Raw genomic sequence first — 15,054 nt, forward strand, 5'->3', positions numbered from 1 at the left:
CTGGGCTGGATTTGAATCCTGAATTGAACGGCCAGTGTCTAGAATATCTTTTTATGTAATTTTTCATGAATACGCGCCTGGCAGAAACCCAAATTGTTCTCAGTCCAAAACATCCGAAAACCCTTCATATGGAATGAATTACATTGAGCAATTACTGTGGGTAAAAGTTTGATTACGCTCCTGTGAAGTGCCTTGGAGTGTTTTACTGTGTTAAGGGCGCTATATAAATGCAAGTTGTTGATGAGTTACGCCCATTTTTACATTCCGGCATATGTTAATGAGATTGGCAGGAAATTTAGATGTAAATAGACGTCGGCAAAATGGGTGCATGAATGGGCGTAATTTCAGATGTAACTTTCCGTTTTGGCCCCAACAGGAAATTCCACCCCATCATTTTTGTATATGTAATAATAGATAATGAATATATTCTAGAGTGTTTATAAAGCCTGTAGGTTTCAGGGTTTAGACGCCTCTGATAAACAACTGCGTACTGCACTTTGGAGTAATTTATTGTGTGAAGTGCTTTGAGAGGTTTCAACATGATGATGCAATATAACTGCTGGAATTACAGTATTATCAACCACTGGAGCTTCACTGTATCACTATGCCAGAAGTTGTGAGCTAATTGTAACCAGATCAATGATTTAATATATTTTAAATGCTTATTTAGCTGCTAGCTATTTTAGATCAGTTGAGCATAGAAGATTAAGGGGAGATCTAATTGAGGTGTTTGAGATGATTAAAAGATTTGATAGAGTAAAGCTCTGGTCAAACTGGGGCTAAAAGGGTTAAATTATGAGGACAGTTCGCATAAACTAGTCTTTTATAGAAGATTAAGGGGTGATCTAATTAAGGTGTTTAAGATGATTAAAGGATTTGATAGGGTAGATAGAGAGTAACTATTTCCTCTGGTGGGAGAGTCCAGAACAAGGGGGCATAACCTTAAAATTAGAGCCAGGCTGTTCAGGGGTGATGTCAGGAAGCACTTTGTCACATAAAGGGGAGTGGAAATCTGGAACTCTCTCCCCCAAAAAGCTGTTGAGTCTGGAGGATCAAACGAAAATTTCAAATCTGAGATTGATAGATTTTTGTCAGTTAAGGGTATTAAGGGAAATGGAACCAAAGCAGTGGCTCAAACAATTCATGATTTATGTTCTTATGCAGTAAAGACCATCGATGGTACAGGCATAAATATAATACATGCAGGGCACTGTTGCCATAACGACCGCATCTATTATTTGTGGAATCACGAAACTGCCAGAAATAGGGGTGGATTACAGTCAAAAAACGTTTCACTCATCTACCAAACTGGAAAGGGCAAAAAGAGAAAAATACATTTATGCGTTAAATAAAGCCTCACAAACAGTTCTCTTTAACTCGGGCCTTTTGTCCGTTTTTTTCTTTTGATGAGATTTCCCCCGATTTGTTTTCCTAGAATGAAATATTACCTGCTGTAATTTAGCATGATTTCTTGTTAATTTCTCCAGCTCATGCCTGTTCTCAAAGAGGGTGGGAGTGTGAACAAGTCGCACGTTTATCAAAAATTATCAGGCAGGTGGGGGTAGGGGTAGGCATTTAACTTTTTGTGGGGCACATTTCCACATGTAGCCACACTTCAAGCTTGAGCTTAGATGGTGGCTTATCCACCATGTGGGCCATCACAGCCAAATCTGATCTTGTCCCCGCCTAATGTCTCGTTTTCCAGCAGAAATCACTGGATAATAATCAGGAGCCAGAACCCTACCTGATGAGGGCTATGGCTGGGGGGGGTCTCCTACCTAGCCCAGGGGGCACTGAGGCTAACCATAGACCCCCATTCCCCATTGTCACCCCATCAGAGATCAATTAATTCAGCACAGACCTGGGTCCTTGCCTGCATGGCTGAGTTCTGCACCTGTTCAGGGAATTTAATCTCTGAGCCATAAGGGATTTACGAATTGTTAGATAAGGTGATCTTATTTATCTCAGTCTTACAATGCTGCAATATGAAAATATTGTCCCTTTCTTCAAGATATTAAAACCTCTTTTCAAAAAACAGATTTGAATAAACAAATGTCAGCCAAGTTGTGGGATTGTACAGAGATGCCTTTATCACAGGAGTCCATGATTCTAGTCACACCCATACAGCCACATTGGTAAACAGATATAAATATACACTCTACTGAATAACTTATCACAAAGAAGTTGAGGTGGATTGTACTTAAATTGTGGCCATTATCTTTTTAATGCGCAATACAGTCTCCGAAATCTTACAATCGTACTAAAATCAACCCATTACAACCTTTATCAACTGTTGCTGCATAGCAATTCTATCACAATAGTCTTTAATCATGAAATGATCTCGTTATTTTTACAGGGCAGAGTCCCTGCATGTGGACGTTTTCGGGTTAGCTGATTTCTCCAAACAAACGTGAAGAGCTCGCTCTGAAAGTCCTGCCCCAATTCTGTCTCTCTGGGCACCCCGGGAACCTTGCAGTACATAGAGTCATAGAGGTTATTCTGCTGTTTCTTTCTTTCCTTTTCTTCCTTTTTTACTTTAATTCCTTCCTTCCTTCCATCCCTTCCCCTACTTCATCCTTTCCTTCCTTTTCTGCTTCTCCCTTTTTCTTTCTTTCCCTCCTCATCCCTTCAACTGTTATTCTCGTCCTTTCCCAGGACATCAAAACTGCTGAACTCCTCACCTCCCTCAGTCTTAAAAACCTCCTAAAAATCCACTGACTTTTAAAACCCAAGCTCGGAGTCATTTCCGCTGAACCTATCTGCTCTGTGCTCCTGCTCTTTTCAAACCTCCGTGGTGTCTGGCACTGTGCATCCTGCCCCTCGCCTCAGTTTTTCAATTTAAAAAAAAATCCTTAGTTTTACGCAGGAAATACCCTTGCTGGTGGATTACTGCATTCAAAATCTTCACACATCATCGCTTTGCTCAGCAATCTCCAGGGAGACTCTCTGATGCTTTGCCAGACAGCGATGGGATCCTTGCCAATCGCTACTGGTAAGTTCTGGGTATTTATTACAATGCTCTTGATACTTTGCAGCTAACGTATCAGCATGCCGCTAGTTTTTTTAAACAGATGGTGCTTTTCCTTACTTGTTCTGGTGTAAAGTAGCTTCACTGTAACCCTGTGAGCTTTCCTTTAATGCCTAGCCACCGAGATGCAATGGGAACGATTTTCACTCGGACAAATCGGCGTTAACGGGATCGGTAGACTTAGCGCTCTGTTACCACCGACTCTTCGGACAGGTACCTTTCCTGAGACGGCTGGGGGCCAGAGACGGTAGCCCTCTTGATTATACATATCGGGGTCCTAGGACGTAGTTCAGACCCCGAGTGCAATTTTCACGGACACGCGTGTTGTATTTTTTGGGCAGCCCGAAGGAGAGCAGGAGTGTTCCTCCTGGCTCCACAGAAATACTGGGGGTGGCTGCTGGCCTGGGCACGCACTCTGCCGGGCGGTGGGTGGGTGGGGGAGGGTGACACGCGCGCACTCTGCCGGGCCGTGGGGAGGGTGACACGCGCGCACTCTGCCGGGCGGTGGGTGGGTGGGGGAGGGTGACACGCGCGCACTCTGCCGGGCGGTGGCACAAGAGTTTAAATCGGGGTCCCAACATCTGGCAGGCGACAGGGACCCTGTCGTGCAGTGGAGAATTTGATTTGGGTTGGGGTACAGTCGCCATCTTACGGGGTGAACCTGCACAGGGTGATACTAGGACCGAAAGAACAGACAGAGCAAGACTTTCACCTTCAGAGCCTGGGCGGTAATCCAGTGAAGTGCGTCACCCGCCTTTTATAGAACTCGCCTCAATAGAATGGATATCGGAGGGGGGACGGGGTTCTATAAAAGAGGGTGCAATCAAACACACCAGATTACTGCCCAGACATTGACGATGTAAACCCACCCCAACATCCTTGTATGAAATTCCTTTGTCCATTATTTTAACAAAGGCGGTAACTAACCCTTGCTAAAATAGCACAGAGAGAGCAATTTGATATGACTGCGTCCCCACCACTTAAAAAGCTCACGTTCAAAATGGGCAGTCGCTTATATCAGCCAAAAAGCGATAACCATTTGTATTAATGCCAATTTCAAAGTTGCCGGTTATAGTGTCTTAAGAGCTCCGTTTATTTTTGGGCAGAAGCAGCTGTGCTTACTCACAAGTTTGCACCTCGTCAAGGCGCACTGAATGCAAGAACAAACATAAGTCATAAGACAGTTAATGTTCAGCTACCTTTTGTGTACTTAAACCCTCCTAATCCCCTCTAAGTGGTATGGGGTTACAGTTTGTACCAAGCACACTGTCTGCCGTTTAAGTAAAGCTGCGGATCTGGAAACAACTGGGTAAGAGGACACGACACTGAAGGCACATTAGGGTCGAGTACTGCAGTGTAATGGTGCTGCCCCATTATACCGCCCATCGCGTATAGGAGGGAAATGGCATTCGCACAAACGGGCCCGCTATAAGCGGTGAGGACCGTACTCTGATTGCATAGTGTGCTTTAACTCCTTTAGCCTTGTGACTTCGTTGAAGTTAGCCAGGCGTCATTTAACAGTTGCAGCAGGCCAGGAGATCCTTTCCGACACCGCAACATAGCACCGAACCCAGCAAAGAGTAACAAAAGCCCAAACGAAAGGTCAGTAAACTGGACCATCACATACATTCCCTTTTGTTTAATATTATATATTTATATATATATATATATAGATCTTTTAAAAAATATCCTCAAATTATTAAATGTGCAAGTAATGAGGTTATGATATCAGCTTTGGACATCATTAAAAAACAAAAAAAAAGAAGAAAACCACACACAGAGGGGTTAATTTTAACTTTTCTCGTTGGGTGATAAATGGGCAATAGTGAATGGGCCGCCCGATTGTGGCGAGGGGTAAGACGGGCGGCCGATTGTGGCGAGGGACAAGACGGGCGGGCCCATTCGCTACTGCCCATTTTTCACCCAGCGAAGAAAGTTAAGATCACCCCCCAAAGACTTTTGTCGTTTCTATTCGGACATGACCACATGTTGCTAGTGCACGTTTGGATTGTACTCCCGAGTCCCATTCAGTTGTTGGCTTGGAAACACTTTCTCCTCAGTTGAGTCACGTGCTAGTCCAAATGACAGCCCACTTCTGAAGAGGCGAGGCACAAATCCAGAGCAGGAGGTCCGAGGTGTTGGCTGGCATCGTAAGGAACTGCTCTCCAGTTAGGACACATTGTTGGACAGGGCAGACTGATGTTCAAATTGTTCCTCGATAGCAGAGCTGAAGGCATCACCTGAAAGGCAGACAGATGTGATGAGAAGAAGTTAAACGGCCACCTCCCTCGGGGGTGGGCATAACACAAAATTAGAGCTAGGCCGTTCATGGGTGATGTCAGGAAGCACTTCTTCACACAAAGGGGAGTGGAAATCTGGAACTCTCTTCCCCCAAAAAGCTGTTGAGGCTGGGGGTCAATTGAAAATTTCAAAACTGAGATTGATAGATTTTTGTTAGGTAAGGGTGATAAGGGATAGGGAACCAAGGCGGGTAGATAGAGTTAAGATACAGACCAGCCATGATCTAACTGAATGGTGGATCAGGCTCAGTGGGGCTGAATGGCCTACTCCTGTTCCTATGCTCTTTGTAATAGTTTCCTGTAAAAGTATTATTCTGAAATGATGGCATCACAAAACCTTTTGCAGTCCTTAACTCGTAATTTTGGGGCTGCTTTTAACTTTCATTAGACTTCTTTGCAAAGAAGAAACGGAGCAGTTGGCATCAAGGGTTGTGAGCCTTGGCGGCACCCTCGCCTCTGAGTCAGGAGGTTGTGGGTTCAAGTCCCACTCTAGAGACTTGAGCACAAAATCTAGCTGACACTCCCAGTGCAGCACTGAGGGTGTGCAGCACCGTCTCAGTTGCCGTCTTTTGAATGAGACATTAAACCAAGGCCTTGTCTGCCCTCTCAGGTGGAAGTAAAAGATCCTGTGGCATTATTTGAAGAGCAGGGGAGTTCTCCCCGATGTCCTGGGCCAATATTTATCCCTCAACCAACATCACTAATACAGATTATCTGGTCACTATCTCATCGCTGTTTGTGGGATCTTGCTGTGTGCAAATTGACTGCCGCGTTTCCTACATTACAACAGTGATTACACTTCAAAAGTACTTCATTGGCTGTAAAGCGCTTTGGATCATCCTGGGATCGTGAAAGGCGCGATATAAATGCAAGTTCTTTCTTTGATGTTCAACCATCGTAACATCCCGACTTGGAAATATATCGGCCGTTCCTTCATCGTCACTGGGTCAAAATCCTAGAACTCCCTTCCTAACAGCACTGTGGGAGAACCGTCACCACACGGACTGCAGCGGTTCAAGAAGGCGGCTCACCACCACCTTCTCGAGGGCAATTAGGGATGGGCAATAAATGCTGGCCTCGCCATCGACGCCCACATCCCGTGAACGAATAAAAAAAAGACATACAGTAAGGTTGATCATATATCACAGACCACTTTGAGCCGAGGCAGTTGCGTAACATGCTGGCATTCCAGTGTTGTGCAATCTGCCCCACTTACGTTGCCGGGCAGATTCCGCAGCACCAGCAATTGTTTGAGAATTGCAGTTCAAAGTTTAGACTCCGGTCTCTTGCCTTTGTCCCCAGTCTGTGGAGCCAGTGATGGGAAGGCTGCAGTTTCCAGGCTAGTGTGGATGAGCCGAGTGCTCAGCCTGCCCTTGGACAGAAGGAAGGGCAGTGTGCTGAGTCCAGAGATGCTTCAGGCCATTTGATCTCGTCCTTCCAGATTATCAACCCTACCATCTTTCCATTACAGCAACACAGTTCATGCTGTGACCTGAGCTCCCTCACAGAAACTGAAGTTAAACATTTCCAATAATCCAGTGTAATTTTCTATTATCTGTAACTAGACTGACTAATCTCACTCTGATTGGTGGTTGCAGTAAATCGCTGAATGCTGACAGATTGATATTAAATAGGTTTTTACTGATCGATGAGATAACAGAGGTGATTTTAATTGCCAGCCGTCCACTTCTTGCCAGTTAAATGTCAGGGTGGGGGGAAGAAGGGAGGCTCCTCAGCCACCCCAGTGACACCCAAGGCCCACTTGATGCGAATTTCAGGCGGGGCCTGTAACTGGGCAAGCAGCCGGCCTGCCTGAAACAGGCAGGAAGCTGACTAAATATGCAAGTCGGGGTCTTCCGCCGGTTTCAAGACCCCTATTGCAATTTCGGGTACGAGTGGGCCCTGCCCATTTGCAGCAGACACTGTGCGGCCTAAACAGCGGCCCTTAAAGGGACAGTCGGTAACCACTCAAAAAACGCCCCGGGAAATGTTTCTTTGGTGGGCCAAGGAGGAGAAGGAGTGTCCCCCCTGTCCCTTCCTCGCCCCCCCGTCCCCCCCCCCGCCCCCCCCCCCCCCCCATGTCCTCCCAGTAGAATAGGCGGAACTTTCAATTTCAACGGAGGCATAAAATGAGCGGTAGTAGGTCGGCCACCCGCTCTACACCCATCTTGAGTTTCCTCTCCGTTGAATAGAAAGGAAGATCGGCCGGGATTCATAACAGCCGACCGATTCACTACCGCCCGTTCTACACCCCCCCTCCGCCCCCCCCACAACCTTCGGAATTGAAAGTTCCGCCCAGTGTGTCTGTGATTTTTGCCAGAAGCAGTGGCAACAGGATTAGTGGAAGTCTTCTCACTTTACATAGAAATTACAACACGGAAACAGGCCATTCAGCCCAGCCTGTCCATGCCGGCGTTTACCCTTCACACGAGAGGTTCTGAATTTATTGTTCTGAATCTAGGTAACCACGTGTGGACACACTTGGCAATGGCAGCAATTATTTGAGACCCAGCCCCTGGGGAAGGGGCTACATACCTGTGTGGCAACCGAACACCCAGATACGGAAGCCATCGTACCTACACCTGCATTTCATCATATTGTTGGAGAAATCCGATTCTGCCACTTCATAGTTGGGGTTGATGTGGACCTGGGGGAAGGGGGAGAGGAGAGAGGCAAAAATTCAGAACTTTTTCGGAGAGAGGAGAAAGATTTGTTAATGCGTGTCTTTATAAAGGGAGAGAGTCAGTACATCCAGTTCAGAAACATTTACCGGTGCATTACCGGTGTCCTCTCCATATGGATTAGGCCTCAAAGGGGTCAATAGGTCAGGGCAGATATGGCAGTGCCAGATATGGGGCATTCCACTGTATTACAAAAGCACTGGGTAATATCCTAGCATCACCAGTTTGCACTTCCCATCTTCATCCTCTGCACCTTCACCTACCTCCACCCTTATCGCCATCACTGCTGAAATCCTCATCCAGCCATTGTTGGCTCCAGGCACAACTTTCCAATGCACTCTTTGCGTCAACATGTTCCTGCCACTTGTTCCAGTGCTAAATCTTTCCTCCCTATCACTCCTACCCTTGCCAATCCCCATCGTCTGACAGTACCTAATACATTGAATCTAAAATCCTCCATTTACAACTCCCTCCGCACCCCGTCCTCCTCTGCGAGTCCCTACAGCCCTACATTCCAGCCCTCACTCTCTGATTCTGGCCAATTTTGTACCTTCCTCCCTCCATTCCACCACTGGCGGCTGAGCTTTCACCATCTGGGCCCTACCCCGCGGATCTCTGTCGCTAGCCCCTCTCCCTTGCCATCCCTCTTTCCCCACTTTGGAAAGCCCTTTCAACACCGACCTCCTCAACCATGTCTTCAATCATCCGTTCTAATCTTCCTACTGCTGCTCGGCAACCATTCCACCAATGTGAAGCATCTTGAGACATTTAATAAGTTAACGCTGCTTTGTAAATACAATTTGTTGTTAAAGGGGAAGGGTCAGTACTATCTGTTTAAGATACTCTCCAGCTCTGTCTGAAAAAAGTACATCATGAAAAAAGTACAGGACCATTTATTACCTATTATAAAGTACCACTGAATTTGTTATCTCACTAAGATCCACCATTTCATGCCTTCCCTCCTGAATGGCACCATGATGTATTTTATGGGGAGATGCAGCATCCTGGAGTGACTCCTTTCATTGGAATTTAGCCAAAACTGCAGGCTGCACTGGGAGAGGATCCACAGCAAGCTGGCCATACTGCTGCCTGCCAACCACATACTACTAAGGGTCTGCTAGGATCTGGATCTGCTCCCAGGCCAACCATAGAATCTTACAGCACAGAAAGAGGCCATTCAGCCCATTGTGCCTGTGCTGCCTCTTTGAAAGAGCAATCCATTTGTCCCATTCCCCTGCTCTTTGCCCATAGCCCTGCAAATTCTTCCTTTTTATGTATTTATGCACTTCCCTTTTGAAAGTTACTATTGAATCTGCTTCCACCACCCTTTCAGGCAGCGCATTCCAGATCAGAACAACTCATTGCGTAAAAACATTTCTCCTCATCTGGTTCTTTTGCCAATTATCTTAAATCTGTGTCCTTTGGTTACCGACCCTCCTGAAATTAGAAACAGTTTCTCCTTATTTACTTTATCGAAACCCTTCATAATTCTGAACACCTCTATTAAATCTCCCTGTAACCTTCTCTGCTCCAATCTCAGCGTCTCCAGACTCTCCACATTACTGAAGCCCTCATCCCTGGTTCCATTGTAGTAAATCTCCTTTGCACCCTCTCTAAGGCCTTGAGATCCTTCCTAAAGTGTGGTACCCAGAACTGGACACAATACTCCAGCTAGGGCCTAATCAGTGATTGATCAAAGTGCTTTTTTAAGAACATAAGAAATAGGAATAGGAGTAGGCCTTACCGCCCCTCGAGCCTGCTCCGCCATTCAATAATATCATGGCTTCTACCTCAACTCCATTTTCCCGCCCTATCCCCATATCCCTTGATTCCCTTAGTGTCCAAAAATAAATCGATCTCAGTCTTGAATATACTCAACGACTGAGCATCCACAGCCCTCTGGGGCAGAGAATTCCAAAGATTCACAAACCTCTGAGTGAAGAAATTTTTCCTTATCTTGGTCCTAAATAGCTGACCCCTCACCTTGAGATTATGACCCCTAGTTCTAGACTCTCCAGCCAAGGGAAACAGCCGCTCAGCATCTACCTCATCAAGCCCTCTAAGAATTTTATACACTTCAATCAGATCACCTCTCATTCTTCTAAACTCCAGAGAATATAGACCCATCCTATCAATCTCTCCTCATAGGACAACCCTCTCATCCCAGGAATCAATCTAGTGAACCTTCACTGCACCACCTCTAGGCAAATATATCCTTCCTTAGGTAAGGAGACTAAAATTTTCCCTCACTGCAACGAGTAGAGCTGCTCCAGGATGGACATGGGCCCTCCCAAAGGAGGGATGGAGACCCCCAAACATCAGATTTCCATGAGACGACAAAACTAATGGCATTCTGTAATACAGTGAGACCTGTGCATCAAAAATTAAAAGAGAGAGACACACCAAAAATTACCACGAGGGTACAATACTCTGGTGGTTGCAAAGTAAGAGCTTCACAGGATATTCATACCTGAAAGACATAGTTTCCTGGTTTAACATCAGTGATGTCTATCCACTGACAGTCAATGTCATGGCGGTAGAGGTCCCAGCAACCCACGGTGACTCCTTGGTCCCCAAAGTTGCCACATGCATATCGTTTGTAAATGCCTGGAGGGAGAAGTTGAAGAGAAAAAAGGGCGAATTGGTCAATCACCACAGGTTAATTTGTAAATGGCAAATGAATTTCAATATAGATAATAATCCAACAGGAGAAACTCCTTTACTCAGAGGGTGGTGAGAATGTGGAACTCGCTACCACATGGAGTGGTTGAGGTGAATAGCATAGATGCCTTTAAGAGGAAGATAGATAAGTATATGAGGGAGAAAGAAATAGAAGGAAAAACAGTATAGGGTGAGATGAAGTAAGGTTGGGAGGAGGCTCGTGGAGCATAAACACCAGCATAGACCTGTTGGGCCGAACGGCCTGTTTCTGTGCTGGAAATTCTAGGTGGTTTCTAATTCTAATGGTTCCACAGTTATGAATCTCAGTCTGGCAACCAACCTTTCTGGTCAAGAGTGGGATTGAAGGCTGTGAGGATAGATGCACATAATCAAGTACGCTGTGCAACGCATTTCTTCCTGTGCTGCCGGGACCATAGTAATATCATCTGTAGAATGTCATCAGTCTAATCAACTCCATTCCTTCAGCTCAATCCCATCCTACCTACTTTCTCAACATGACCCTCAATCCCCTTTCTTTCCAGAAACGTGTTAAAATATGTCTCAAACCTGCTCATACACACCTTTTGGGTGAATAAAACGCCACTCTATTTCCCCTCTTATTCCTACAATCCTAATTTTTAACTTGTGTTCCCTGAGATTTGAACCCTTTAACCACAGGGAACATTATGCCTGGATGAATTTTTGTCTAGCCACTTCATAATCTTCAAAAGTTTCACTTGGGTTCCTTGAAGTCTCAATCACAGAGGGTTACAGCACACAACGAGACCATTTGGCCCATCATGTCTGTGCCAGCTATTTCCTCATACCCTAATTCTCGTGCCAGCCGTGGCTCAGTGGATGGCACTCTCGCCTCTGAGTCAGAAGGTCGTGGGTTCAAGTCCCGCTCCAGAGACTTGAGCACAAATTCTAGGCTGACGCTCCCAAGTGCAGTACTGAGGGAGTGCTGCACTGTCTGAAGGTGTCGTCTTTCAGCGTTAAACTGAGGCCTCGTCTGCCCTCTCAGGTGGAGGTAAAATATCCCAATGGCACTATTTCGAAAAAGAGCGGGGGAGTTCTCCCCGGTGTCCTGGCCAATATTTATCCCTCAACCAACACCTAAAAATAGATGATCACATTGCTGTTTGTGGGATCTTGCTGTGTGCAAATTGGCTGCCATATTTCCTACATTACAACAATGACTACACTTCAAATGTACTTCATTGGCTGTCAAGCGCTTTGGGACAGCCTGAGGTCATGAAAGGTGCTATATCAATGCAAGTTCTTTCTTGATACTCAGAATCATCTTAGGGGTAGCTACGTCTGACATTTGATGAGATTTATTACCATAATGTCAGTGGGGTTTTTTTCAGTGTCGGCATGTGTGAGCTCAAAACATTAAAAGAAAGAAGGCCCATGAAATGTTTAGGTAAAGTAAATAAAGAGAAACTGTTCCCATTGGCGGAAGGGTCGAAAACCAGAGGACACAGATTTAAGGCGATTGGCAAAAGATCCAAAGGCGACATGAGGAAAAACTTTTTTACGCAGCGAGTGGTTATGATCTGGATTGCGCTGCCTAAAAGGGTGGTGGAAGCAGATTTAATCATGGCTTTCAAAAAGGAATTGGATAAATACTTGAAGGGAAATAATTTGCAGGGCTGCGGGGAAAGAGTGGGGGAATGGGACTAACTGGATGGCTCTTACAAAGAGCCAGCACAGGCTCGATGGGCTGAATGGCCTCCTTCTGTGCACTAACCATTCTATGATTCTATGACTGGGAATTGCCTTTAACCTGCTGCAGTCTTAAGGGGTTAAAGTGTTCAGGTCATTCCTATTCCATGAGACTTCAGGAAGCTCTGTGCTATTTTGGGAATGATTAGATTTACACATTCTGGGATGAGGGAGGGATCTTCTCTCCCATTTCCCCGTCTCAGCAGGAAACTGCCTCCACATCCTGAAACCATTTTTCCAGGAGACTGCACATTGACTCCTTCACACCCTCTGAACGTTCCCGAGTGTTGTCATAAAATTCAGACTGAAGACTCCCATTTCCTCACCTTTCTCCCCATCTTTGGTACAAAACACATATGGACTTGCAATCTGCTTTAAGAACATCGTAATTGATAATCCCACTCAGTAGACCATTGCCATGGTTACAACAGCTTTGTTTATTACTCGTTTATTATTCCAGCTATTCCAATATACTTTTTTCCAGAAACAAAATAATTCTAAGGAGGCAGTTATTGTGTTGGCAGAGCTTCTTTCAAAACTATATATTTTTTTTGCCCTTATCCCTGTACAGAAGACTTTGACTCCTGCTGGGCCACAGTTCTACAAGGACCAATCATCCTCTTGTACCTTGCTCAAGTAGCCCTGATTTGTGGGAGAGTTTTCACTGCGATCAAAAGCAGGAATCCTGACCGATTTCCACTTCCCCAAAACTCGTGGCAGCCAAACTAATTTCACCAAAGACTGGGATCAAACTGGAACCTTCTGTGTCTATATGTCCCAGCTACTCACCACATAAACTCACTGAGCCGTCGGGGTGCAAAAATAAAAGACCTATTTATAATTTATCAAAAATCGTATGTCAGGAAGCAACTTTTTCCATTATAAATTCCTAAGTCCACGTTTATAATGGAAGCTGCCTATGTAAACTTATTAAGCTGTAGTTGCACCCTCCTGCCAGTGGAGACACTGCAACCTCACCACTGATGGGAGAGTGAGACAAGTTTACATCAGTAGCTTCCGTTCTAAATGTGAACGCAGGACAGTCAATTTTAACCCCCTGGCAAGTTTCGGGCAGGACAAGTGCAAAATGCATTCACAAGCCTAAGTTTGCGGCCTGGGATATTTAAAATATTTTGAAACAGACGGGCACATCGGCCACCCAAGCGAAGGCCCCTTTAAAAATGACGTCCGCCGGAGAGTCGCGGTTAACAGGGCGGTAAGTCGACCAACCCCGTTTCGAGTCCATTACCGCTCCTTTAACGCCGATTTATATCCCATCTGATCATCTCGCTTTATACCGATCCCTTGTTGGACTATAACCTGGTGTTGTAAGATTCCTTACATTTGTCCACCCCAGTCCATCACCGGCATCTCCACATCATATAACTTGTTCCTAATCGGGTATTTCTCCAGCTCCTTCGTGAAAGTTAGTTGACAACACCAACTGCATTTACTCTGCTCCACATCTCCACAACTCCTTGGGATAAAATGAGTTTCTAATTCCTAGTCTTGCTTGGCATGTGCCTAGTTCTGAGCTCACAGCCCAAGTTAAACAGACATCTCTCATCAATTTGAAGTGACAGGTCACGTCTCCTTTCAATCTTTTTTTCCCAACGAAAACGAGTGCTGCTCTGTCCGACCCCTCGCACAGCAAGACTTCACACCCGTCGGCTCCGTCTCAACGCCCCCCCACCCCGACTCTACTCCTCCTCCAGACATACCTCTTTCACAGTCCGAGTCTTCTAGACAGAAGCTAGCTTTATGTCCTTCTGCGACCTTGCTGCCATTCAGGGTCAAAAGATCGTAGTGCGTGAAAATCTCCATGCTGTGATAGTGTCTGTAAGGAACGAAAGACAGTAAGCATCTCAGTTCCATGGATGGACAAACAGATGTAGTACAATTTGATTTCAAGTGCAGCCATCTACAGCGGATATCTATTAGAAGCTAGGACCTTCTCTACCTGTAGCCAAGCCCCTTTCCCCAGTTTCTTGCTCTCGACATTTCTGTTTCCGGTTTTCACATATTTGGGCCGAACACACAAACCCACTGTCGGCCACGCCTTATGTTGCTCGGTCAGCTCATTTAAATATTGCTTTGTGGTGCTCCTAGTGTTTAGCACATGATGTGCTGGGAGCAGCACAAGGCAGTTAGGGGGCTGGAATGCCAGGCACTAGCCGCTGGCTGCACTTAAAGCAATGCCATTTTTTAAATAAAAAATGGAAATACAAAAGGTTTAGGGCACGATGACCCCTCTGAAAAATTGGCCTTTGGAGGTCAAAGAGGGTGAGATCTAGGAACAAAGGGTCACCCTGTTGAAAAGAGAAAACCACCCAAGAGGAAAATTCCAATATCTTCATCCCTCAAGAGCCATTCCAAACAAGTGCTGAGGTTCTGGAGTGTGGCTTAGCCATATAATGGGGAGGACCTTTCATTTATATAAAAGCCAGGGCCACAAAGAGACCACTGCTCAGCGGGGATGGGTTGCTGTTGTTGTAATAGTAGTGATAAACTAGGAGGACGTTTTTTTAAGAATGCTGGTGCATTTGTTAAGTTTTAGTCCAACTAGTTAATGCTAAAAGACTCACAGCTCACAATCTCCATTCAGGACTTCATGATGTCACTACAAGCTCAGGGAAGTCCACACAAAATGGCTGCT

The 15,054-nt window shown here is 45.6% G+C and overlaps 1 protein-coding gene across 1 annotated transcript in view; it reads right to left on the reverse strand.

Annotated features, from left to right (window-relative positions):
- Positions 1 to 1,132: 1,132 nt before the first annotated feature.
- The window catches only part of loxl4 (lysyl oxidase-like 4), a 103,242-nt gene continuing 89,320 nt past the window's right edge, over positions 1,133 to 15,054 (reverse strand). The window contains exons 12-15 of the mRNA XM_068002044.1: positions 14,120 to 14,235; positions 10,480 to 10,616; positions 7,864 to 7,975; positions 1,133 to 5,268 (exon numbers count right to left, since the gene is read on the reverse strand). Coding sequence (XP_067858145.1) covers positions 5,198 to 5,268; positions 7,864 to 7,975; positions 10,480 to 10,616; positions 14,120 to 14,235 — 436 coding nt within the window. The 3' untranslated portion in view covers positions 1,133 to 5,197. The remainder of the gene's footprint in view (positions 5,269 to 7,863; positions 7,976 to 10,479; positions 10,617 to 14,119; positions 14,236 to 15,054) is intronic.

The sequence above is a fragment of the Heptranchias perlo genome, chromosome 21 (assembly GCF_035084215.1).
Source record: "Heptranchias perlo isolate sHepPer1 chromosome 21, sHepPer1.hap1, whole genome shotgun sequence".
In the NCBI taxonomy this organism is placed as follows: domain Eukaryota; kingdom Metazoa; phylum Chordata; class Chondrichthyes; order Hexanchiformes; family Hexanchidae; genus Heptranchias; species Heptranchias perlo.